At 43.9% G+C, this 26,542-nt stretch overlaps 1 protein-coding gene across 5 annotated transcripts in view; it reads left to right on the forward strand.

Annotated features, from left to right (window-relative positions):
* Positions 1–342: 342 nt before the first annotated feature.
* The window catches only part of trim55a (tripartite motif containing 55a), a 148,687-nt gene continuing 122,487 nt past the window's right edge, over positions 343–26,542 (forward strand). For all 5 annotated transcript variants that reach the window (XM_063064339.1, XM_063064312.1, XM_063064347.1 and 2 more), the window contains exons 1-2: positions 343–628; positions 22,019–22,191. In XM_063064339.1, coding sequence (XP_062920409.1) covers positions 461–628; positions 22,019–22,191 — 341 coding nt within the window. In that variant the 5' untranslated portion in view covers positions 343–460. The remainder of the gene's footprint in view (positions 629–22,018; positions 22,192–26,542) is intronic.

A 26,542-nucleotide genomic window follows, 5' to 3' on the forward strand; every position in this document is an offset into this window, starting at 1 on the left:
TTACACCTCAGAACAACACAGTTTTGGGGGCTTTGAATTTGGGAAGTTGACATTTGCGGTTCTCCTACAGATTGTTTTGATTAATTCTGGTAAAAGAACTTTTTTTTTTGTATGTCAGTGTTCAGAGAAACAGCTGTTTTGGATCTGAGTGCTGACAGGTGTAAGATTGGAGGGCCAGGGAGAGGGCAGACAGCAGCTCTGGAAGTCAACATCAGTCAGTGTCAGTTTCATATAAGGACACAGCAAAGTAAGCAAGCATAGCAACGGCTGACGTCGTGGAGCTAAAAACAACATCAACCCCACCAACCCAATCAAAGACAATGCACAAACACCAAGAAGCACTCTAGTCAATCAGGCCACAACCTCAGGGCAAGTAAGGAAGGAAGGAAGAGAAGCTGGACACAGTTTAATTTCTGAAAGTAATTGTACAAGTTAGACCTAAATCCTAAAGTTTTCTGACATGACAGCTTCCATGGATTATAACCTTTTATCCAATGATCGTCAAACCATGGACAACCTGGAAAAGCAGCTGATCTGCCCAATCTGTTTAGAATTATTCTCCAAACCAGTTGTTATTCTTCCATGTCAGCATAACCTGTGTCGGAAGTGTGCAAATGACATGTTCCAGGTAAGTTACTGATGGTGGGGAGGTGTGGTCACTGAAAGGAGAGAGTGGCAACTTAATTAATTTGTAACACTAACATCACAGTGTGAGTTCCTACTGAGGGTGTAAAGGAGTGAATCCATTTTGAGATTGTTCAATAGGGCATTGGGGTACCGTTGCACCAACTGGAGTGGGGATGAGCAGGGTGTTCTGTGAAGATTTCACTTCAGAACATTTTCCCATGAACTCTTTGGAAGACTGCTCTGTTCTGCATGTGGTTAATGAAAGTTTCATAAAGGAAATAAAATTGTTGAATGGTGGAAGCAGGAAATTAAGCCTGCCTTAAGAGTAGAGATAATAATTCCACCATGCTCCTAGCTAACTTCCATTTTCCTGTTCTTCAAAATATTCAATCAGTCTAAAGCCTATTATTCAAAATTAACTCTATATATGCTGTCTCACATTAGATACTAGCTCAAATTTAAATCTGTATTCTTGCTTTCATATCTCACTGGGAAGCATAAGAGCTATTAGAAAAGTCGAAGTACGTACATACATATTGCCATATACTGCGTTGAGATTCATTTTCTTGCAAGCCTTTGCAGGAAAATAAAAAAATAAAATAATATTGATGAAAAATTATAAATGAGTAAAGACTGACAGACAATCAATATGCAAAAGGAGACAGATTGTGCAAATAATAAAAAAAACTGAGAACATGAGTTGTAGAGTGATTAAAAACAAATCTATAGATTGTAGAATCAGTTCTGAGTTCTGGAGAGTGAAATTATCCACACCAGCTCAGGAGCCTGATTGTTCTAGGATAATAATTGTGTCGGAACCTGGTGGAGTAGGACCTAAGGCTCCTATATCTCCTGCTCAATGGTAGTAGTGAGAAGAGAACGTGGCCTGGATGACGGAGTCCTTGATGCTGGATGCCATTTTCTTGTGGCAGCGCTCCATGTAAGTGTGCTTAATGGTGGGGAGGGCTTTGCCAATGATGGACTGGGCTCTATCCACCACTTTTTATAGACTGCTTTATTCCTGGGCAATTGTGTTTCCAAGTATATCCACCTCTATGGATCCAAATGCCACTATTGCCTACCACTAGGTGCAGTGATTAGATTGCTGGACTAGTTATCCAGAAGCCTAAATATAGAAAATTTTGTTCAAACCCCATCACAGCAGCTATCAAAATTAAATTCATATTGAGAATATAAAAAAAGAGTCTGAGAAGTGATGAGCACCGTGTTATTAAAAATGCCCTGAAGGGAGAGAAATTTGGCATCGTTACCTAAATTCTCCAATTCAACCTGCTCCCCCTGTATGCTTGTCCTTTCACCCCCTGATCCCCTGTAGTTCCTCACCCCAACCACCTTCACCCTGTTTCTTTGCCTCGGGCTATCCAATCCATCTGCCTATCCACACTCCTCCCACTAAGTGCTCCCTGCCCCCATTGTTCACATCTGCTCACCCTACCTCCGATTTGGTTCCTTGTTCCACCTTCCTTTCCTATCAGATTCCATCATCTGTAGCCCTCTGTCCCCCTTCAGCTATCGCCTTCCAGCATCTGCTGCCTTGTCCACTCTTCCTCCCCCATTCGCTTATCACCCGTCGCCATCACTCCTCTACCCTGGATCTATCAATCCCTTGCCAATGTCTGTTCTATCCCTTCCCCACACCTCTTTCTACTGGTCATCTGCTTTCTATCATTCAATCCAGATGAAGGATCTCAACCCAAAACATTGACAGTCCATTTCCCTCCACTGACCTGTGGTACTTTGTTTTCTGCTCCAGATCCCATCACCTGCAGTCTCTGTGTCTCCTTGCCTGATCTGGACTCGATGTGACTCCATCCCTGATATTGACTCTCAGTATGCCCTCTGGAATGGGCTCTGTTCTTCAGAGACAGTGGAGGAAGGGCAACAAAAGCTGGTCATGCCAACAATGCCTGAAATATTAAAAGAAACGGGTTAACCTCAACTCCACCTTTGTGAAAGGGAAGCAATCCAGACCACATTGCTGTAGGATTCTCTCTCAGCCCACTAGACCCCCATACAAAGCCCGTCTCAAACCAGAGATCTCAGGAATTGGGGAATCAAGAGATATAGGCCCAATGCTAGAATATGGCACTGAGGTGATGAATTGACCATGATCTTATTGAATGGTAGAATGAAGATATGCCTGCTTCTGTTTCTTATATACTTAGCATACCTGTCTTTAAAATATCAAATGAGTCAAAGGAATGGGAATATTAATGTAGGGATTCCTTTTATATCTCTTCAGTCTTCCAATAGAGGTTCCATCTTGAATAATGTAAATTGCCCAGCAGACTCCCACTGCAACTGTAATAAAAATGCAATGGAACCGAGGAGGAACTGAGCTGTCATTGGGATCTCCTGGGCTTCACCATCTCATTAAGTGCTATGGCAAATCCATTTCTGGAGCTAGAGTCTACCCCTGAGTCTAGCAATTTTATATTAGTTCATACGTTTAACATAAAGCAAACACATTTTATTTAGTAATACAGCACGTAACAAGACCTTCCAGTCCTACAAGGCCGGCATCACCATCATCATCATCACCACCATTATGTCCCGTGTCATATGATGTCGGCGATCATGGTCTTTCCATGATCATAATTGTTCTTGGCAAACTTTTCTACAGAAGTGGTTTGCTATTGCCTTCTTCTGGGCAGTGTATTGAAAAGATGGGTGAAACCAGCCATTATCAAAACTCTTGAGAGATTGTCTGCCTGGCATCAGTGATCACATAACTAGGACTTGTGTTATGCACCAGCTGCTCATACAACCATTCACTACTTGCTACAGGAGCTACACCTTGCCCAAGGGTGACCTGCAGCCTAGCAGAGGGAAGGAGTGCCTTCCTCATCCTTTGGTAAAGATGTATCTCCACCCCACCACCCAGTTGCACCCATGTGACCAATTAAACTACTCACCCATACATCTTAAGAATGTGGGAGGAAGCCAGAACACCCAGAGGAAACCAACTCAGTCACAGGGAGCACATGCAAACTCCTGACAGACAGCGAAGGAATTGGACGATAGTCGCTGGTGCTGTGATAGAGTTGCGCTAACTGCTAGGCTAGAGTTCTGCCCCAATATTCCAGCAATAATTAAATAAAACCAGAGAAAATGGAAAATACTCCGCAGGTCAGACAACACCTGTACGGAGAGAAACACAGTTTACTGTTCAGGTTGATGACCTTTTTATCAGAAATGAGAAAAGCTAGAAATCAAACATGAAAGAAGTGGAGAGAATAAAACAAGTATCTGTAGCAGGGTGGGGCGCAGGAAGGACTTTGGAGGAAATGAGCGGAGTCAAAGGCTAGTTGTGAAATGGGAGAATAAGTATAACCAGGTAATGGACAGTGATGGAGAATAGTTCCATCATGGTGAAAGATATGTGTACGTGCATTGTTAACAGAAATGTAATGGTTTGAGATTGTGCAGAATTTGTGAATAGTCGGCAGATTGTGGCATCAACCCTCTACATTGTTGATTTGATGCCTCTTGAGCTCTGACAAATGAGACATGATTTCATTGCAACATTAAAAAATTCCTTCCAGGGGTTGACAGAGTAGATATGGAGATTATGGCTTCAAGGTTAGCCATTCCTGAGGAAGCTTCTCTTGGAGGGTGATGAATCTTCAGAAATTGTTACCTACCAGGAATAGTATAGAGTTACTGCAGGGAAGTAGCACTGAGGTATAGTCCAGCCATTACTTTATTGTATAGTAGAGTAAACACAAGGGCCACACAAATCAGGTTGGGCTGGATCCCAAGAGAGGGAATTTGTAGACTATCTACAAGAGGGCTTTTTAGAGCAGCTTGTGGTTGAGCCCACTGAGGGAATGTCAATTCTGGATTGGGTATTATGAAATTACCCATATTTGATTAGGAAGCTTAGGGTAAAGGAACCCTTACGAGACAATGATCATGATATGATAGAATTGCAGTTTGAGAGGGAGAAGCTAAAATCAGATGTATCAGTATTACCATGGAGGAAAGGGAATTATAGAGGCATGAGAGAGGATGATTGGAAGGAGACACTAGCAGGGATGACGGCAGAACAGCAATAGTTGGAGTTTCTGGGAGCAATTCAGAAGGCACAGGAAAGATACCTCCCAAAGATGAAGAGGTATTCTAAAGGGAGCAAGAGGCAACTGTGACTAACAAGGGAAGTCAAAGACAGCGTAAAAGAAAAAGAGAGGGCATATAATAGAGAAAAATTAGTGGGTAAATAGAGAATTGAGGAGCTTTTAAAAAGCAACTAAAAGACATAAAGAGAGAAAAGATGAAGTAAGTGAGCTAATAATATAAAAGAAGATACAGAAAGCATTTTCAGATATATAAAGAGTAAAAGAGAGATGAGAGTGGATATCATGTTACTGAAAAATGATGCTGGAGAGATAGTAATGGGAGACAAAGAAATGGCAGACAAACTTGATAAGTATTTATTTAGTACTTACTGTGGAAGACACTAGCAGAACGCCAGAAATGTGAGAGTGCCAGGGGGAAGAAGTGAGTGTTGTTGCTATTAGTAAGGAGAAGGTGCTTGGGAGGCAGAATAGTCTGAAGATAGATAAGTCACCTGGACCGGATGGACTACACCTCAGGGTTCTGAAAGAGGTAGCTGAAGAGATTGTGGAGGCATTAGTTGTTGTGACATGGATGAAATCACCGGACAGACAGAGTCACTGGTAGATACAAAGCAGCTTCTTTATTCAACACAACAAGGTACAGCAGGCATCATACAGACGGAGACGCTTTTGGTGGAAAGGTCTGCTAGCCCAATGTGGGCTCGATACTTATATGCTAAACACAAAGGGCAATCACTATTTACAAAGTTATAGACCATGCATAGACAATGCTTCCTTTTGAAGCTACATACAAAACATCACACCTTCTGACTTCATCCTTTCCTCCTGACACCAACATTTCTGGGTTGGTACTCATAGCCTTTAGGAGTGCAAGTCAAATCCACAATAGAGTTATATGGTATTTTACATGCTAACATAGAGGACAATTAATTTTTATAAAGTATAGATAAGGCTGTCTTCGAAACTACCTGTAAACTTCACACTTCCATCTGCAGCGTCTGGCTAGTATTCTGATAATCACAGCTTTTAGGAAATGCATTGTTGTGAACTCAATCCACAGTACTTAGTCAAACAGAGGACTGGTGGCCAGAGTCATTTAAGTGTAAATGAATCATCTACCCAAAAACTCACTCTAACATTAATAATGATCTCTCAAGAATCATTAAATTTTGGAATGGTACTGGAGGACTGGAAAACTGTAAATGTCACTCCACTCTTTAAGAAAGGAGGGAGGCAGAAGAAAGGAAATTATAAGCCATTTAGCTTGACTTCAGTGGTTGGAAAGGTGTTGGAGTCTACTATTAAAGAAGATGTTTTGGGGTACTTGGAAGCACATGACAAAATAGGCCAAAGTCAGCATTGTTTCCTTCAGGGGAAATCTTGTCTGATGAAACTGATAGAATACACTGAGGAACTAACAAGCAGGATAGACAAAGGAGAGTCAGTAGATGTTGTTTATTTGGATTTTTGGAAGGTCTTTGACAAGGTGCCACACATGATGTTGCTTAACAAGATAGCAGTCCATGGTATACAGGAAAGACACTAGCGTGGGTAGAAGATTGGTTGACTGACTAGGAGAAAGAGTGGGAATAAAGGTGGCCTTTTCTGGTTGGCTGCGATTGACTAGTGGTGTGCTGCAGGAGTCAGTGTTGGGACCACTTCTTTTCACATTACATGTCAGTGATTTGGATGAAGGATGGCTTTGTGGCCAAATTTGTGAATGGCACAAAGGTAGGTGAAGGAGCAGGTAGTGTTGAGAAAGCAGTGCCTGCAGAAAGACTTAAACAGATCGGGAGAATGGGCAACGAAATGGGGAGGGGTGCGGAAGGTAGTATAGAGAAGCGTCTTTGATAGAAGAAATAAAGGTGTGTAGAATAGAGTGGATGTTTCCTGTGGTGGTGAGTCTAGAACCAAAGGGGACAGCCTCAGAACAGAGGGGCATGCATTTAGAACAGAGATGAGGAAAAATTTCTTTAGCCAGAGGGTGGTGAATCTGTGGATTTCATTGCCACTGATAGCTGTACAGGCCAAGTCATTGGGCATATTTAAGTCAGATGTTTATAGTTTCTTTTAATAACCTGGGCGTCAAAGGTTACAGGGAGAAGGCAGGAGAATGGGATTGAGAGGGAAAATAAATCACCCAGAATGAAATGGTGGAGCAGACTCAATGGGCCGAATGGCCTAATTCTGCTCCTCTGTCTTATGACCTTACGGACATGACATTTATTGTTTTGAGCAGCACAACAATGCAAAGACATAAAATTACCATAAATTATATTAAATAAATAAATATTGCAAAACAAACAGTAGGCCATTCAGAAATCTGATGGCAGAAGGGAAGCAGCTGTTTCTGACTCCTGCATTTCCGTTCGGATGGCAGTAACAAGAAGAAGACGAGTCCCAGATACTCCTGGTCCTTAGTGATAGATGCCACCTTTTTGAGGTACAGCCTCATGAAGATGGATATGGATGATAGTGGGCATGTGGTGATGCAGGATTTCAATGACACATGTGTATTGAGGCTGCAACATTGCAAAAGAGATTACAAGACCATCTGAATGTATAGTTGGTTTGAAATCATAACAATGAACATTTTTGAAGACCCAGGTGGCAGCAAATGGGGCTTTTATTTTGAACCACACACAAAATGCTGGAGGAACTCAGCAGGTCAGACAGCATCTATGGAAAAAAGTACATTCGGCGTTTCCAACTGAGACCCTTCAGCAGGACTGCTGTAAGGTCCCACCCAGAACGTCGACTGGACTCTTTTCCATAGATGCTGTCTGGCCTGCTGAGTTCCTCCAGCATTCTGTGTTTTGCTTGGATGTCCAGCATCTGCAGATTTTCTCTTGTTTTGTTATTTTATTTTGTACCAGTATATTCTACCCTTCACCTCCCTCAAAGCAAACTTGAACGTAAGGACTATCCTGTCAGCACCCAACCCCTGCTTGAAATCCACACATGTGAGAACACAATGTTGTTGGCTAGGAGCAACTACATGTGGTAAGTCATGCAACCAACTACAGCCTAACTGAGGTATCCTCAAACATTACCCTGGCCGCTGTAAAACAACCTCGCATCATACAACAGAGCAAGTCACCAAGTTTGTTTTATTCCACAATCTGCTGAACTACCTGGCTCAGCATTTGCCAGCACCGGCTCATCAGAATGGAGAGGAGGTGGAGGAAAAGAGAATATAAAGCAAGATTTGTCTTTGATCTGGAAATCAGTGAGCAACAAACCGGATTTTGCTTTCAAACAATTCCAGTCTTTCATTCCGTTTGCAATCTCCATTAACCCTTCCATCTGTTTCTGACCATCCACTTAACCACAGACACAGAACGATAGAGAGCACCAAATCAACATCCCAGAGCATATTCACTCATGCAGCTATGACACAAAGCATGTCAATGTCAACTGATTGTCCTTGTGTAAATTAATATTTAAACAGAGCAAAACTGCAAAATGTTGACAGACCAAACAACCTGGAGGTCCTAATGCATGCAACACATAAAGTTGGCGTTCAGGTGCATAAAGTATTGAGGAAGGCAAATGGAATGTTCTCAAGGAGCTGATTATTGACTTCAGGAGGAGGAAACCAGAGGTCTATGAGTCAATCCTTACCGGGAGATCAGAGGTGGAGAGGGTCAGAAACTTTAAATCCCTCTGTGTTATCATTTCATAGGATCTGTCCTGGGTCTAGAGCAATTACAAAGAAAGCACGGTGGCACCTCTACTTCCTCAGAGGTTTACAGATTCAGCATGACATCTAAAACTTTGACAAACTTTTGGAGGTGTGTGATGAGGAGTATATTGACTGGTTGCATCAAGGCCTGCTATTGAAACAGCAATGCCCTTGAACAGAAAATCCTACAAAAAGTAGTGGATATGTCGCAGTCTATCACAGGTAAAGCCCTCCCTACTATTGAGACGCGTCCTGTCACAGCAAAGCAGCATCCAACTTCAAGGACCTCCACCACCTCTCACTGCTGCCATCAGGAAGAAGGTAGAGGAGCCTCAGGGCCTTCACCATCAGGTTCAGGAACAGTTATTATCCCTCAAGCATAAGCCCCTTGAACCAGTGGGTATAACTTCACTCGCCCCATCACCGAACTGTTCCCACAACCGATCGCTCACTTGCAAGGACTCGTCATCTCATGTTATCAATATTTATTGCTTATTTATTTATTAATATTCTTTTTTTTTCCTTTTGTATTTAATCAGTCTGTTGTCTTTTGCACATTGGTTGTTTGTCCGTCCCGTTGGTGCGGTCCTTCATTGATTCTGTTGTGTTTTTTGACTTACTGAGCACACCTACAAGAAAACGACTCTCAGGGTTGCATGTGATGACAAATATGTACTTCAATAATAAGTTTACTTTGAACTTTGAAGTTTGAAGTTTATTAGAGGTATGAAATATAACATTAAGGAGGATTTTTGTACAATTTTCAGGGTTCTGGTGAGATTTCTACTGGAATATTGCATATAATTTTGGTCTATATTTAAGGGAAACTGTACCAGCATTAGATGCAGCACAGGGAATGTCCACTAAACAGATTCTTGGGATGAATGTGAAGTGACGTTACTGATTTGGAGTGCGAGCTGACAGGGTAGGTACAGAGAAAATATCTCTTCTGGTGGGTGTTGTCTGGAAGTACGGGGGGGCGGGGGGAATAGTTTTTAGAATAAGGGATCACCCATTTAAGGAGGAGGTGAGGAGGAATTTCTTCTAAATGTTTGTGATTCTTTGGATTCTCCACTCCAGAGAGTTGCAGAGATTGACAGGGACATGGGGAGGGAATGGGGAAGTGGTATTCAGGCCATATATGAATCAATGAACAGACTCAGTGGGCTAATTGCTCCACTCTGCTCCTGTTGCTTTTGCTTTTATAATGCATTCCTTGTAATGTGTACTCCTTTATGGACTTTTTGCTGTTTGTCAATGGCTGCTACATAGATAGTAGCAGGTTGCTGACTGTTAATGACTTTGGAGGATGACCTCGAGGAGCGCTGCCCTGGCTTTCGATCGTGCCCTGTGACTCCGAATGACTGACACACAAAAGTACTTAAAAATAACAGTGCAGAGACCAGCCTAAGGAATGTCAGTACTTACATTTTGCCAAGCCATTCTGAGCCCAGGTTTGCACTTCACAGCCCCCGGTAATCTCTTAAAGGATGGGTAGCTGGTGTTCTATGCACCCACAAAGCCCCTTCAGACTCTGCTACCACAGCCATTACGGCAGTAGTCGGATCTTGTATGGTTCACAATTAACCTCCATAAGAGTAATTTGAGCTTGTATGGCAGACTGCATGCACCAACTGAGTAGAAACCACAACACTCAGACTCTAAATAGATTGCTTTGCCAAACAAGCTGATACGTTGAGAATTAGATACTGCACGAGGATACAATTGGCAAAAATATAAATGGAAGTGGCTATGATTTCTCTCTGCTCCTTTTCAGCAGACATGTCAATAAACCAAGTGTTTCTTATGTATGTCCATCAGCTTTGACAGGCACATCAAAAACGTATGTAATTTCCAACAACAGAGTCCATGCGCAATGTTGCCTTTTGAGGAGCCAATACATGGATGTCTATTATCTACCCAGTAGATAAAGGACCTCTGCCCAACTCCCTACCTTATGTTGTGTTTGCAAATCTAGGTGCTTGCAGTAACCTGCGTTTTGATGCACTTCCCACAATGTAAGGATTGATAGGATGCATTTTACTTCAGCCTTTAACACTCCATTAGCACACCCAACTTGACAGTGCTAGCCAGACGTGAAGCAGGCCCCATGAAGCCATAAGGCAATAAACAGCATGGTGGGCCACGAATCATCTCTGAAATCCTTGTAACAATCTTTAATGTTGACAATGTTGTCAAATGAATGTCCAAAGTTCCTGTAACAGCTTCATTCCCACTATTTTACTGGAAGGATCAAATTATCGAAAATAAATAGAAGAAAGTAGGGATGAAATTACAGAGGAGGGGACTTTAAATGTATTTATGTAAGTAAGTTGTTTGCAGCCATTTTTGTGCATAGTCCATTTTTGTTAATGTATCTGATAGATTTGTATTTATTCTGTACAACCTCCATAGAAACTAAGCTACCTAAAGTAGTTGTTTCCAGTAGTATCATACTCATTCTCCTGTCAATAGTATGAACAGAAAATTAAGCTCTTTACCTTCTTTTTTTAAAAAAGTTTATAGTTTAGATGTACCCATAACTGGGAAATGTGCTTCAAAGTCTGCACCAGGACAAGAAGTTTTTTTTTGACATGAGCCAGCACAGGAAGCTGCAGCTGCACATTTCTACTCCCTGCAGCTTGACCTGTATTTCCCTGACAGCTCATGCCATGGGGATAGTTGGCAGAGATACAGTCCCATGTGTCTCACTCTGCCTGACGACTGTGCAGGCTGACTACACCAGCTAAAATGGTTGCATGTTGAATGTCATCCAGGTCTTGCTGCAGATGGGCAAAAACTGTTTCATTACCTGAATAGCAGAACTAAACAGTGTGCAACCATTGCCAAGTTTTCCCAGTGGTGAGATTATCATAAAGAGAAGGTCATTAAAGAACCAACTGAGGATGGTGATACAGAAGACATACAGGAGTGAGATAGATCAGCTGACACAACCTTCCTCATCTTCGAGGCCATCTTCAAGAGGCAATGTCTCAAGAAGGCAGCATCCATCGCGAAAGACCCTCACCACCTGGGACAAGAAGGGAAGCACCACTTCTAGTAGGGCTGTATCATTGAATCTCCAATAGCCAGTGGAAACTTGATGAGCAGATGTGTAGAGGAATTGCTCATAGTTATTCTTAGAACTTAGTATTAGTGGGAGACTTTAAATGCTGCGGTATTGATTGGGCCACACAGAGTGTTAAGGGCCTAAACAAAGTGGAACTTGTGAAATATTTCCAGGAAATTTCCTGAAGGACCTACTTAGGAAGGTGCTACACTGGACCTCCTCTTGGGAAATGAGGCAGGTCATAGTCATACTTTATTGATCCCGGGGGTAATTGGTTAAATTGTTTTTTTTTCCTATTTCCGAAATAAAATGACAAAGTCCGAGAATGCACCGGGGCTTGCGGACAGGGTCTGAGCGCGGACCGCGGGCGGCGGCCGGCAGACCGACGGTGGCAAAAGCTTTATATCGATCCAAAAAGTAAAGAGGCATTGTGTGCACCAAGACAGAGAGGGGGCGAGCCTGCCACGGGTGCCCTCGCGAGTGTCGTCTGCGTAAACCTCTGTTTCCCGATCGATCCGGCTTGGTCGGCCCTACCTTTGGGAGAGGCCGAGTGGAAGCGACGGTCTGGACATGTGCGCCAAACTGCTCGGCTCGTTACTATCTCCAGAGGTAGGTAGGTGGGTCTGCCGCGGGGCGGCCCGATTACCGACTGAGGGCTTCATGCTTTGGGCGGAATTGACGTTGGGCATTCACACGTTTGCACCATGACCGATTGACAGAGTCTCCCGCCGGCGGATGGGACTGCTGTGCGCATAAATGACGGGGGCCGGTCGAACGACCGTCGACCATCCCGAGAAGGCGGGTACACCCACACGCATGCCTGGGCGGTGAAGGTGCGGACCCTACCGGCGCGATCGTCGGGGTGGGATGGCGAGGCGTTCACCGGCGCGGCGTTAGGGCAGGTTATTGAAGTGACCGTCAGGAAAGGCTTTGGTTCTAGTGATCATAATTCTATAGGTTTTGAGATGGTAATGGAAAAGAACAGGATTAAGGTCCTAAAGTGGAGCAGGGATAATTTTGAGGGAATTAGGCAGAATCTGGCAGTGATCAATTAGAAGAGGCAGCTTAAAGGAAAAAGAATGACTGGCAAGTGGGAGGCTTTTAATAGTGAGATATCAAGATCCTCAAGGCAGCATATTCCTGTTATGGCAGGTAGTAAACTTGATAAGTTTAGGGAAACCTGGATGACAAGAGATATTGAGGCTGTGATCAAGAAAAAGAAGGAAGCATACATTGGGTTTTACCAGGTTGGGGGGAGGTGAATTTCTTGATGACTATAGAAAGATTAAAAATACACTGAGAGGGAAATCAGGCAAAGAGAGGGTATGAGATGAAGTAGCAAATAAGGTTAAGGAAAACCCCAAGATGTTTTATATTAAGAGTAAATGGATGGCGAGGGAGAAGGTAGGTTCCCCTGAGAGCTCAGTAGTCCTGCTTATGTCTCAAGCTGCAGGAATTGGGTGGGATTTTTAATGAATATTTCTCCTCTGTGTTTACTGAGGAGAAAATAATGGTTGCTCAAGTGATAAGGGAAATAAGTGCAGATGTTTTGGAGAACATTCATATGACCAGGGAGGTTTGCAGCTTTGCAGTGCATTAAGGTGGATAAATTCCCAATGCATGACCAAGTACATCCTCACATTCTATGTCAGGCTGAAGAAGAAAATACAGGGGACCTTGCAGAGGCATTTGCTTCATTGTAAATCACTGGTGAAGTTTTTGAAGACTGGAACATGGTTAAAATTGTTCTGTCGTTTAAGAAAGGTAGGAAGTATTAGTCTGGGAGCTACAGACAAGTCAGCTGGACATCAGTGCTAGGAAAGTTACTGGAATGTATTCTGAAGGACTGGATCTGTCAGCATAGGGCCTAACACATCGATGCAGTCACGAAGAAGGCAGGCCAGTGACTCTTCTTCATTAGGAGTTTGAGGAGATTTTCTGTAGACATAATAATAACTATTTGTAGAGCACTTTTCATACAGATGATGTAATTTCATGTGCTTTACAATGGGATAAAAGTAAAACCATGAAAATAAAATAAAAAATAAAAATAAATATGAAAATAAAAGACATTAAGATATTAGTTAAAAGCAAGGTTAAATAAATAAATGGCAGTTCTAAGTGTCAACTGAGTCTGTATCCCTTATAGATTTAGGTATTGAATTCCACTGTTTATGAGCATAGTTCAAAAGAGATGATTTGCCAATTTTGTTTTGAGGGAGATTGTTTAAATTGAAGACACTGGAAGAAGAAAACCTGAGAGCTCGAGCTGGGTTATAGAATGAAAATGATTCTGTGTACTCTGGTCCCAGACCATTAGGAGCCTTAAAAACAAGTACGAGAACTTTAAAACCGATTCTAAAAGATACAGGAAGACAATGAAGAGTAGCGAGTATGGGAGGGGCATGTTCCCTCATCCTGGTTTTGGTCCAGCAGCAGTGTTCTGAATCAGTTGAAGTTCATCAGTAGGTCGCTTTGGAAGGTCAGTAGAAAGTGTATTGCAGTAATATAGTCTATTCGAAATAAAGGCGTGAACTAGTTTTTCAGCATCATTACATGACAGAAATGGCCATACCTTTGCGATACTTTTTAAGTGTAGAAATGCTGCTCAAGTTACTTCCTTTATGTGGGATTTAAAATACAGTAGAGAGTGCTCTGACTGGTTACATCACAGCTGAAATGGAGTATCCAGTGCATCACAGCTGGGGTGGAGTATCTAGTGCATCACAGCTGGGGTGGAGTGTCCAGTGCATCACAGCTGGGGTGGAGTGTCCAGTGCATCACAGCTGGGGTGGCGTGTCCAGTGCATCACAGCTGGGGTGGAGTGTCCAGTGCATCACAGCTGGGGTGGCGTGTCCAGTGCATCGCAGCTGGGGTGGCGTGTCCAGTGCATCGCAGCTGGGGTGGAGTATCCAGTGTATCACAGCTGGGGTGGAGTATCCAGTGCATCGCAGCTAGGGTGGAATATCCAGTGCATCACAGCTGGGATGGGGTATCCAGTGCACAGGATCATAAGAAGCTGCAGAGAGTTGCAGTCTCAGCCAGCTCGTTTACGGGCACAACCCTCCCCACCATCAAGGACATCTTCAAAAGCCAGTGCCTCCAGAAGGTGGCAACCATCAGCAAGGACCCTCATAATCTGAGACATACCTTCTTCTCATTTATACCATCAAGAGATACAGAAGCCTGAAGACCCACACTGTCAGGCAGGCAACTCCCAGTCTCCACCCAGCTAACAGGAGTCACCTGGCACTCGTTCCCAACCCATCACCGACAGCCTATTTAAACCCAGTTCTCATCCACCGACTGTGTTTACGTATCAAGCTTCAATCAGTTGCTCCTAGCCTTCAGTAACCATGTTGCCTTGTTGTGATTAGTATCTGTTCTCTCTTTTGTTGTGGCCCCTCATAGATTGTTATTTTGCACTTTATTGTTAAAGTTATCACTCACCGCTAAGTCGTCTCCGCTAGTCTGGGTTTGGCTCATGCCTTCTCTACAATTCCTGACAGGATGCGTGAACCAGCGATTGATTGAAAGGAAGTTGTCTATTGACATGAACACATTATCCAGAAGCAGCAGGAAACTATTGACCATCAGCTCGCCACCCTCAACCAACTCTCCATCTCGATACAGCAACCCAGTGCCAGTCAGCCTCCACCCTCAGAACTTGGTATTCCAGTGCCAAACCATATGATGCCACAACTTCCTCTCCCAGTGTGTCTTACATTTTGAGTTCCAGACATTTCTGTACTTTGTGGACTGAGCCAAGATTGCCTTCAGCATCTCTCTCTTGACTGAGCGAGCTTTGAGCTGGTCTGCTGCTAACTGGGACAATGAAACCACCACCTGCATTAAATATGAGGAATTCACCACTGAGAAGTGCCAGGTTTTCAACCACCTGGGAAGTGGAAGTGGCGGCGGGGTGGCGGGAGGGAAGCAGCAGATCAGATATGTCACCTGTGTCAAGGCTCACACTCGGTGCTGGATTATACCATGGAAGTCAGGACTGTCATGGCAGAGTGCAGCAGGAATGCAAAAGCACTGCTGGGCCATTACCATATGCCTCTCGGAGTGCTGGAAAACAAGCTGTCTACTCGGAAGATGCCCACTGACCTCAAAAGCTTCATCACTCTGACCCTCCAAATTGACAAGCATCTTATGAAACAACCCAGATCATCAGCCAATTTAAATCACAGAATCATTTCAGACTGCAGAATCTCATCACCAATGCCTTGAGAACCGTGCAGTTAGGGTGAGTTCTCTGAACCACATACCACCCCCCCCCTCGAATGTGAGCGTCCATGGAGAAACAACTTGTGACCACCAACCCATCAGATGTCCATTGTGTCCAGGAAATTGACACCAGCAGGTAAAGACAAGGGTCCTCTATCTGGTAAGCATCACCTGGCCTCTCATTCCAGCAACATAGCATGACCCACTCTCTCTGTACACCTCCACTTCCCGATGGCTTTGCACACAGGACGCTCTGGTGGACTCTGGCAGCTTTCTAGACTATACTTTGTGTGTGCAGCCTTTTGGTCTTTCCAACAGTCCAGCCATTTTCCAAGCCTTCATTCATCAGATCCTCTAAGACATGCTACACAGGTAGGTATGTGTTCGTCTATCTTGACAACATTCTCATCTTCTCCAAAGACCATGTCTGTGATGTCCATTCAGTCTTTCAGCTTCTCTTTGAAAACCAGCTGTACTGCAAGTTAGAGAAATGCCAGTTCCACATCCCAGTTGTTTCCTTCCTGGGTTGCGTCCTTTTGCCCCCAGGACAAAACCATGGACCCGGAGAAAATGCTTACCATCATTAAATGGCCCTGACTGCATTCTCTCAAGCAGCTTCAGTGCTTCTTGGGCTCTCCAACTTCTACCACCATTTCATCAGGAACGGCAGTCAAATCGCTGCGCCTCTCACCTCCCTCACCAAGTCACCTACCTCACAGATAAACTGGTCTGCTGATGTGGACCATGCTTTCAGGGAGCTCAAGAGATGTTTCACCACTGCTCCCATTCTTTGCCATCCAAACCCCTCCAGACCTTCTGTGGTAGAGGTGGATACGTCTGACGTGGTGCCAGTGCCATCCTCTCACAGCAGGGACCCTTGCGCCTTCTTCTCACGCAAATTCTACACAGCACCACTGTGGAGTTCGAGACAGGGAGCTACTTGCCATTAAATGGGGGAATGGAGACATTGGCCGAGGCGAAACACCGAGCCCTTCCAGATCTGGACTGACCACCAGAACCACATATCCATACAACTGACTCACAAACTCAACCCATTTCAGGGTCGCTGAGCTCTATTCTTCGAGCAGTTCAGCTACCGTCTCCTACAGACTCAGCTCTAAGAACATAAAGGAGGATGCCCTGCCACAACAGTTTGACCCAGCTGAAATGGAGATCAACCCTCAGTTTAACATTCCATCCCTGCAAATCCTCGCTCCAGTCACCTGGTATCTTGAGAACTAGATCTGCCGGGCCCTAGGGTACAAGCTTGCTCCGGCTGACACACCTGACAACTACATGTACGTGCACTCTGAGGCACTCCAGTAGGCCTACTCCTCACCCTTCTCTGGCCATCCAGGTGCACGACAGACTCTGGATTTTCTGCAGCACCGGTTCTGGTGGCTCACCGTGATCACAGATGTATTTCAGTTCATCACTGCTTGCTCTCAATGCGTCCAGTCCAATTCCTCCAACCATTGGCCTCTGAGCTCCTGCGGCCTCTACCGGTTCCCTGACTCCTGTCGTCCCACATCGACATGGATTTCATCACCGGCTTGCCACCTTCCTATAGGTGCTCATGACAGAGGTGGATCGGTTCTCCAAGGCAGCCCACTTCATCGCCCTCCTCAGACATCCATCAGCTGCTGAGATGGTGGACCTGGTTCTCCAACATGTAGTTCACCTCCATGGTTTTCCTCAGGATATTGTGTCAGACAATCCATCTCCCGCTTCTAGTGGACCTTCTGCTCCATCCTCCACTCCTCAGTGAGTTTGCCCCCGGCTATCATCCACTGACCAACGGTCAGTCACAAAGAGCCAACTAGAAAGTGAGAAGGTTCTGGAATGCTTTACCGCCTCTGACTCTTCCACATGGGCACAATTGCATTCTCACAATCTACACACCTTTTCTGCTATGGCTACGCCACGGTTTGAAGTGCTTCATGGCTGCCAACCCCCATTGTTCCCCATGGAGGAGCCAATGGTAAAGGTCCCATCTCCCAGAGCCCTGGTTTGCCACTGCCAGAATGCTTGGAGAAGGGCATGCCAACTGCACCTACTGATGCCAGGCCAACTACCAACAGCACCCAGCCCGACTACTCCCGCTTGGAGTCTGTGTCTGGCTATTCAGCTAAATCTGCCCCTGCAAACCAACTCCCAAAAGTTTTTGCCCTGCTTCATTGGTCCCTTCAAGATTATCCATCACATCAATCCAGCCACTGACTACCTCCAGCTGTCATAGTCCCCCAGGATTGCACCTACCTCCCACATGTCCTGCCTCAAGCCCATTTTCCATTAACCACTCGACCCACCTGAGTCTACCCCGCTGGAACCTAGGATGGTGGGAAGTGGTCTAACGTACACAGTTCTTCAGTTGATGGATTCATGTCATTATGGACAGGGTGTGAAGCACATGGTTGGCTGGGAAGATTACGTCCAGAAGAAAGTTATTGGGTGTCGTTCAGTTTCATCTTGGATCTGTCGCTCATGGAGGAGTTCTACTGGACCCATCTGGATCGTCCTGGGCCATTGGGTTCCAGCCATATGAGGTAGTTCCATACAGGCCTGCAAAGGCAGGCACCTCCCAGTCTCTACCCAGCTAATAGGAGTCACCTGCCACTCATTTCCAACTCATCACCTGCAGCCTATTTAAACCCAGCTCTCATCCACAGTCATTGTTCACCCATCAAACCAGCCAACATCAACCAATTGCTCCTAACTCTCATTTATGGGGTTACTTTGTTGTGGTTAGTATCTGTTCCCTCTTGTTTTGTGGCCCTTATTGTCTTGTTATTTTGCAGTTTACTTTTTAAAGTTATTGCTCACCGATAAATCATTATTATTAATTACTGTTATTCTGTCGTTGTATCAAGCCTCCTCTACAATTCCTGGCACACACTCAACAATTCAGAAACAGTTTCTTCCCCTACACATTCAGTTTTCTGAGTGGTCCATTAAACTGAAAACACCATCTTATTCCTTTGTTTTGAGCTATTTATTTTGTAATTTGTAATGACTTTGTGTCTTTGCAAAGACATTATGCATGGGAGGATATGTATGATGAATCTTTTAGAGTTGTTTGAAAACCTAACCAAAAGGGTAGATGAAGGTAAGGCAGTGTACGTTGTTCATCTGGACCTTAGCAAGGCTTTTGACAATTCCTGTATTGCAGGTTAGTCTGGAAGGTTAAGTTCCATGGAATCTAGAGTGAGCTGGTTAGATGGACTGAAAATTGCCTCAGAGGTAGGAAGCAGGTAGGTGGTTGAAAGTTGTTTCTTGAAATGGAGACCATTGATTAATCATGTGCCACAGGTCAGTGTTGGGACCCTTGTTTTTCATTATTTTATAAATAATTTTGATGGGAATGCTCAAGGCTTGATCGGCAAGTTTGCAGATGTGAGGAAATTAGGAGGTGTTGTTGAAACTGAAGAAGATTATTACAGATTTCAGGGAGGATATTGAACAGTTATGGAAGTGGGCAAATGGATTTCAATAGAAGTAAGTGTGAGGTGATACATTTTTCAAAGTCAAACCAACGTAGGACTTAAACTATTTATGGTAGGGCATAGAGATAGCAATGGAGAAGAAGTGCATAGTTCATTGAAAATGCTGTCACAGGTAGACAGGATGGAGAAAAATGTTTTTACCATGCTGGTCTTCATTGGTCTAGGCATTGAATATAGGAATTGGAGAGGTCCTTTCATCTATTACCCACAAGCATTTAGATCTCTACAGGAGCAAAGACATGGATAAAAATAACAGCTTTCATATTTTTAGTATGTGATCCAAAAGGAGATTAACATGCCATTTGTTAATTTCTCCAGAGAAAAAGACAACGAATAAAACACCATACCTGCCTTAGTGTATTATTGGTATGATTAGGATTGATTGACCAAGCATTTAATTAAAGGCATCCTTACTGTGTTACCATAACCACTCCATTCCCCATAGCAACACGTTGGCACAAACCTCCTGTCTTCACTCCAATGGAGAATGCAGGAGATCTGTGATCAAAAAGGAATTTAAAACAAGGGGCAATCACTCTCCTTTAGTCCTTGTGTTTCAATGTTTAATTCCCTAATACTTTCATTTGCGCAAGGTTAGATGTCTGTTGTCTATATCCTAATTTTCAGTTTCATGGAAAAGCTACTTCAGTGAGGGTTGATGTCAAACACTGCAAAAGAGATCATTTGACTTGGCTGTGGTGGATGAGTTCCTCCTGTTGGATAATAAATGCTAGCAACTTTGTTTTTCACAGTAGTTTGCTGCTAATAATCTTTCATCTGAGACAACCAACTCTGAACACTGAAACTTTTCTCTCTCTCATCTTGCCATAACCCAGCTCCTCGCTTGTGGATGATTAGGACAGACTGTAATCACTGAAGAGCAAAGTGCTTTCCTGACCTCTGAACACTGGAAATGTGAGCCTTCTGCAAATGGAAGTCACCAGACCCAGTGTTAAGTTCAAGGTCAACTTTAACTATCAATCAACCATACATGAATATAGCCAAATGAAACTGTTCCTCCAGGGCCAAGGTGCAAAACATATTACCGGCAGCACACAGCACACGGAACAAATAGCACTTATGGTTATGATTTCATAAAAACATACAGTCACAAAGAAACAGAATATAAGCCCAAATCCCTAGGTAGCATGACTGTAGAACTGATGGTAATTTGTACTGATCCAGCTCGTTCTTCCACCGGACGAGCACTGGAATTCTTCACTGATCGAACTCTGGAGAGCAGCACTGACGAGAGGGGATAGACTGTAACCCAAGTACGGATTCCAGCACGCCCCACAGAGACTCTCCCTCACCACCTTGGCAACTCCTCCTCTATTCAATGGAAACAACTTGGGCCTAGACCTTGCCACAACCAGGGCAATGCAGCTTTCCTGCCACCGGTCTTTTCAATGAACCAGTGAATTGGACCTGCAGTATTCTACGTAACCAACGTCCAACAATCATAATAAAAACATCCAAGACAATCACTCGCACTGTGCCCCATCTAATGGTAAACTGCAAGTCCAGGCAACACAACGGTACGTAGTAAGTCCAGCTCCATTGCTGATGAGCAACTCACTGATGGGATAGTCCCACAGTACTTGATGTTCTTAATATCCAGCAGTGACCTCTGTTCATAAAAAAGACTTACAAAATGAACAAATACACCTTTGACTGGAACCAGAGTGGCCACTGTCTCTGAGAGCCCCACCATCTTACAACTTATCTCTAACTTTAGAACTTTACTAACAGATTAATTCTCCATTCCACTCCCACTCTGATTTCACCATAATTGAATAATAGATTCCTACAACATGGAAACAAGGCTTTTAGTCCAGTACATTCATGCTGACTGGTGAGCACACATCTGTATTAGTCCCACCTTCCAGCACAGAGTCTGTGGCCTACCGTACCTGGGCAATCCCTGTGTTCATTTATACAAAGCTCAGAGAACGGTACCTCATATTCTGACAGCTTTGCAGACTCAAAAATGAGTTTGATTTCAGAAGCCCAGTCATTCCAGACTTGTATCTTACCTTGTCAGGCATTTATTTCTTTCCTCTCTCCTCTCCTATTGAGTTTACATTTCATTTTTCCATACCCATCCTTCGGCTGGTACCATCACTTCTGTCTTTCAGCAGCTGCGTTTCTCCACCTTATAACAGACTGAATGACGGGGGAGGGGCAGGTGGCTGAGTAAAGAATAATACACACGCTTTTAAACACTTGAGCTGACTGCCGTTTTGCTTTGGCACATATAACTTGGTATTAAATGGCATGTTGAAAAGTGGCATTTTAAAATAACCAGAAGTGTTCCACACTTTTGACAAATTTGATCACAGCCATGTGAGCTGAGAAGATAACATAAACTTGCCTAAAAAGATGGACTTTAAAGAGGGGCTTTAAGAAAGAAAAACATGTAGTGAAGCAGAAGACTTAAAGAGGAAATTTCAGAGCTAATATTATTATGATGATTAAGTGCTGGTCTGATCAAAAAGAGAGCATTGGAAGTGCACAGATATAGCGGGGAAAGATGGTTAAAAAAAACAAGAAATATGATATTCTTGCAATAAAACTGCAGCCTCTGCAACAACAGAACATTTCTGGTTACATACCAGAGTCAAGATGAACATACTGCAGTATTAAAGCTACTAATAAAAATGGAGAGACAAAATACTTTTGGTTTGGTATTCTTACTTTAGTAATCTATTAAAAGTGAAATACAAATTCAAAACATAAAATAAAAATATTTATAAAGCTATATATAATTAACTAATTATGTATTTTCAATTATAATCAGGCATCCAATCCATACTGGTCAACCCGTGGCAGTTCCACAGTAGGATCAGGGGGTCGATTTCGTTGTCCTTCCTGTCGACATGAAGTGGTTCTGGACAGACATGGAGTTTATGGTCTTCAAAGAAACCTACTTGTTGAAAATATTATTGACTTATACAAGCAAGAGTCAATCAGGTACCTCTAGTAATCAGCATAAAGATTTAATATTTGAACTTGGAAATAGGTTTAGTGCCCTTTGAACAAGGTAACATTGCTATTAGACACACTTTTACCCTTCTCGATCCTTCTTTTCCCTCTCCCTTTCCATCTGTATTCTTCTCCCCTCCCTCTTTCCTCCATTCCCCTCCATCTCCCTTGCTCAACCTTGAATCAGGTTTGTGATCCAATCATTTTACAGGATTCAATGTAAAATGTTGTTGATGATGCTCCCATGAATAGTTGCAACAATTCACTATGAATATGCACTAAAATCTTTGAATACATGAAGTAGCATAAAGCAATGTGCAGTGCACATTTCAGTATAATAGCATTGTTTGTTTTGCTCATTCGAAGCTGTGGTCATTCACTGCTACAGACTTTTACTGGACAATTGAAGTTTGTTTTGGCATGAGTTAAAAGGAGACTAATCTTACCTGGTTCATTACCATAGGATCTAAAGTATCTGCTATATCGTAACTGACAAACCCCGCACTTCCCGTTTCCACCTCCTACCCAAGATCCACAAACCTGCCTGTCCAGGTAGACCCATTGTCTCAACTTGCTCCTGCCCCACCGAACTCATTTCTGCATACCTTGACACTGTGTTATCTCCCCCTTGTTCAATCCCTTTCCACCTATGCCCATGACACTTCTCACGCTCTGGATTTTTTCAATGATTTTAAGTTCCCTGGCCCCCACCGCCTTATTTTGACCATGGATGTCCAGTCCCTATATGCCCCATCCCTTAGGAAGGTCTCAAAGCTCTCCGCTTCTTTTTGGATTCCACACCTAACCAGTTCCCCTCTACCACCACTCTGCTCCGTCTAGCGGAATTAGTCCTTACTCTCAATAATTTCTCCTTTGGCTCCTCCCACTTCTTCCAAACTAAAGGTATAGCCATGGGCACCCGAATGGGTCCCGGCTATGCCTGCCTTTTTGTTGGCTTTGTGGAACAATCCATGTTCCAAGCCTATACTGGAATCCATCCCCCACTTTTCCTTTGCTACATCGATGACTGCATTGGCGCTGCTTCATGCACGCGTGCTGAGCTCATTGACTTCATTAACTTTGCCTCCAACTTTCACCCTGCCCTCAAATTTACCTGGTCCATTTCCGACACCTCCCTTCCCTTTCTTGATCTTTCTGTCTCTATCTCTGGAGACAGCTTATCTACTGATGTCTACTATAAGCCTACGGACTCTCACAGCTACCTGGACTATTTCTCTTCCCACCCTGTCCCTTGCAAAAATGCCATCCCCTTCTCGCAATTCCCCTGTCTCTGCCGCATCTGCTCTCAGGATGAGGCCTTTCATTCCAGGAAGAAGGAGATGTCTTCCTGTTTCAAAGAAAGGGGCTTCCCTTCCTCCACCATCAACTCTGCTGTCAAATGCATCTCTCCCATTTCACGCACATCTGCTCTCACCCCATTCTCCTGCCACCCCACTAGGGATAGGGTTCCCCTTGTCCTCACCTACCACCCCACCAGCCTCCGGGTCCAACATATAATTCTCCGTAACTTCTGCCACCTCCAATGTGATCCCACCACCAAGCACATCTTTCCCTCCCTCCCCCTTTCTGCTTTCCGCAGGGATCGCTCCCTACACGACTCCCTTGTCCATTCGTCCCCCACATCCCTTCCCACCAATCTCCCTCCCGGCACTTATCCTTGTAAGCAGAACAAGTGCTACACATGCCTTTACACTTCCTCCCTCACCACCATTCAGAGCCCAGACAGTCCTTCCAGATGAGGCGACACTTCACCTGTGAGTCGGCTGGGGTGATATACTGCGTCCGGTGCTCCCGGTGCGGCCTTCTATATACTGGCGAGACCAGACACAGACTGGGAGACCATTTCGCTGAACACCTACGCTCTGTCCGCCAGAGAAAACAGGATCTCCCAGTGGCCACACATTTTAATTCCACGTCCCATTCCCATTCTGACATGTCTATTCACGGCCTCCTCTACACTGTAAAGATGAAGCCACACTCAGGTTGGAGGAACAACACCTTATATTCCGTCTGGGTAGCCTCCAACCTGATGGTATGAATATTGAGTTATTTAACTTCTGTTAATGCCCCTCCTCCCATTCTTACCCCATCCCTTATTTATTATTATTTTTTATTTTTTATTTTTTCCTTTTTTTCCCTCTCTTTCTTCTCTCTCTGTCTCTCTCACAGTAACTCCTTGCCTGCCCCCCATCTTCCTCTGGTGCTCCCCTCCCCCTTTCTTTCTCCCTAGGCCTCCCATCCCATGATCCTCTCCATTCTCCAGCCTTGTATCCCTTTTGCCGATCAACTTTCCAGCTCTTGGCTCGATCCCTCCCCCTCCTGTCTTCTCCTCCTCCCACTTTCAAATCTCTTACTATCTCTTCTTTTAGTTAGTCCTGACGAAGGGTCTCGTCCCGAAATGTCAAATGTGCTTCTTCCTATGGGTGCTGTCTGGCCTGCCGCATTCCACCAGCATTTTGTGTGTGTTGACTGCTATTAATTAGCTCCTTTGGTGTTTACTCACAATCCTAATTATCAATGTCTTTGGCCTTCCATGTCAGAAAAAGAGATGAAACTTTCAAGTTATGAGTACCACTTTGAGGAACTTTGAAAATTGGCTGGCTGACAGGAAACAAAGAGTAGCGATTAACGGGTCCCTTTCGGAATGGCAGGCGGTGACCAGTGGAATGCAGGGTTCAGTGCTGGGACCACAGCTGTTTACAATATACATTAATGATTTAGATGAAGTGATTAAAAGTAACATTAGCAAATTTGCAGATGACACAAAGCTGGGCGGCAGTGTAAAATGTGAGGAGGATGTTATGAGAATGCAGGGTGACTTGGACAGGCTGGCTGAGTGGGCAGATTAATGGCAGATGCAGTTTAATGTGGATAAATGTGAGGTTATCCACTTTGGTGGTAAGAACAGGAAGGCATATTATTATCTAGATGGAGTCCAGTTAGGAAAAGGGGAAGTACAACGAGATCTAGGTGTTCTTGTACATCAGTCACTGAAAGCAAGCATGCAGGTACAGCAGGCAATGAAGAAAGCTAATGGCATGTTGGCCTTCATAACAAGAGGAATTAAGTATAGGAGCAAAGAGGTCCTTCTGCAGCTGTACAGGGCCCTGGTGAGACCATACCTGGTGTATTGTGTGCAGTTTTGGTCTCCAAATTTGAGGAAGGACATTCTTGCTATTGAGGGAGTGCAGCATAGGTTCACAAGGTTAATTCCTGGGATGGTGGGACTGTCATATGTTGAAAGATTGGAGCGACTGGGCTTGTATATACTGGAATTTAGAAGGATGAGAGGGGATTTGATTGAAACATATAAGATTATTAAGGGATTGGACACGCTGGAGGCAGGAAGCATGTTCCCGCTGATGGGTGAGTCCAGAACCAGAGGCCACAGTTTAAGAATAAGGGGTAGGCCATTTAGAACGGAGTTGAGGAAAAACTTTTTCACCCAGAGAGTGGTGGATATGTGACATGCTCTGCCCAGAAGGATGTGGAGTCCAAGTCCCTGGATGATTTCAAGAAAGAGATAGATAGAGCTTTTAAAGATGGTGGAATCAAAGGTTATGGGGATAGGGCAGGAACTGGATACTGATTGTGGACGATCAGCCATGATCACAGTGAATGGTGGTGCTGGCTTGAAGGGCCGAATGGCCTACTCCTGCACCTATTGTCTATTGAACAACTACTCATTATATGCCCACTGTCTCCCCTGGCTATCTCATCTATACTTCCTCCCATCCAGCCTCCTGTAAAGATTTTTTCTCATTTTCCCAGTTCCTCCATCTCCATTACATTTGCTCCAATGATAAGATGCTCAGGAACCTCTGCAATGGATCATCCTTCAGAATTTCCACCACGTGCAGCCAGATACCACCAATGCATGTTTGAGGAACAATACCTCATCTTCCATCTGGACACATAGAAGCCTTCCAGACTTCAGCTTTGAATCTCTGACTATTAGTTTGGAGAGAATCTAATAGTCCCTACAATTAGATGCAGGTTCATGCACTTTGGTAGATGGTATAAAAGCATGGCCTTTTTTCTAAAGGGGGAGAAACTTCAAAAATCAGAGACACAAAGGAACTTGGGAGTCCACCTTAAAAGTTACCTTGTTTAGGCTCTTGAACAAACTGGATAACTGCACTCACTTACCCCATCATTGAGATGCTCCCACACCCAATGATCTCACTCTAAGGACTCTTTATCTTTTTATTTCATGTTCTTGTTATTCATTTCTCTTTATTTATATTTGCATTTGCACAGTTTGTTGTCATCAGTGAGTTGATCTTTCATTGATTCTGTTTATAGTTACTAATCTATA

Source organism: Mobula hypostoma, chromosome 1, assembly GCF_963921235.1.
Source record: "Mobula hypostoma chromosome 1, sMobHyp1.1, whole genome shotgun sequence".
In the NCBI taxonomy this organism is placed as follows: domain Eukaryota; kingdom Metazoa; phylum Chordata; class Chondrichthyes; order Myliobatiformes; family Myliobatidae; genus Mobula; species Mobula hypostoma.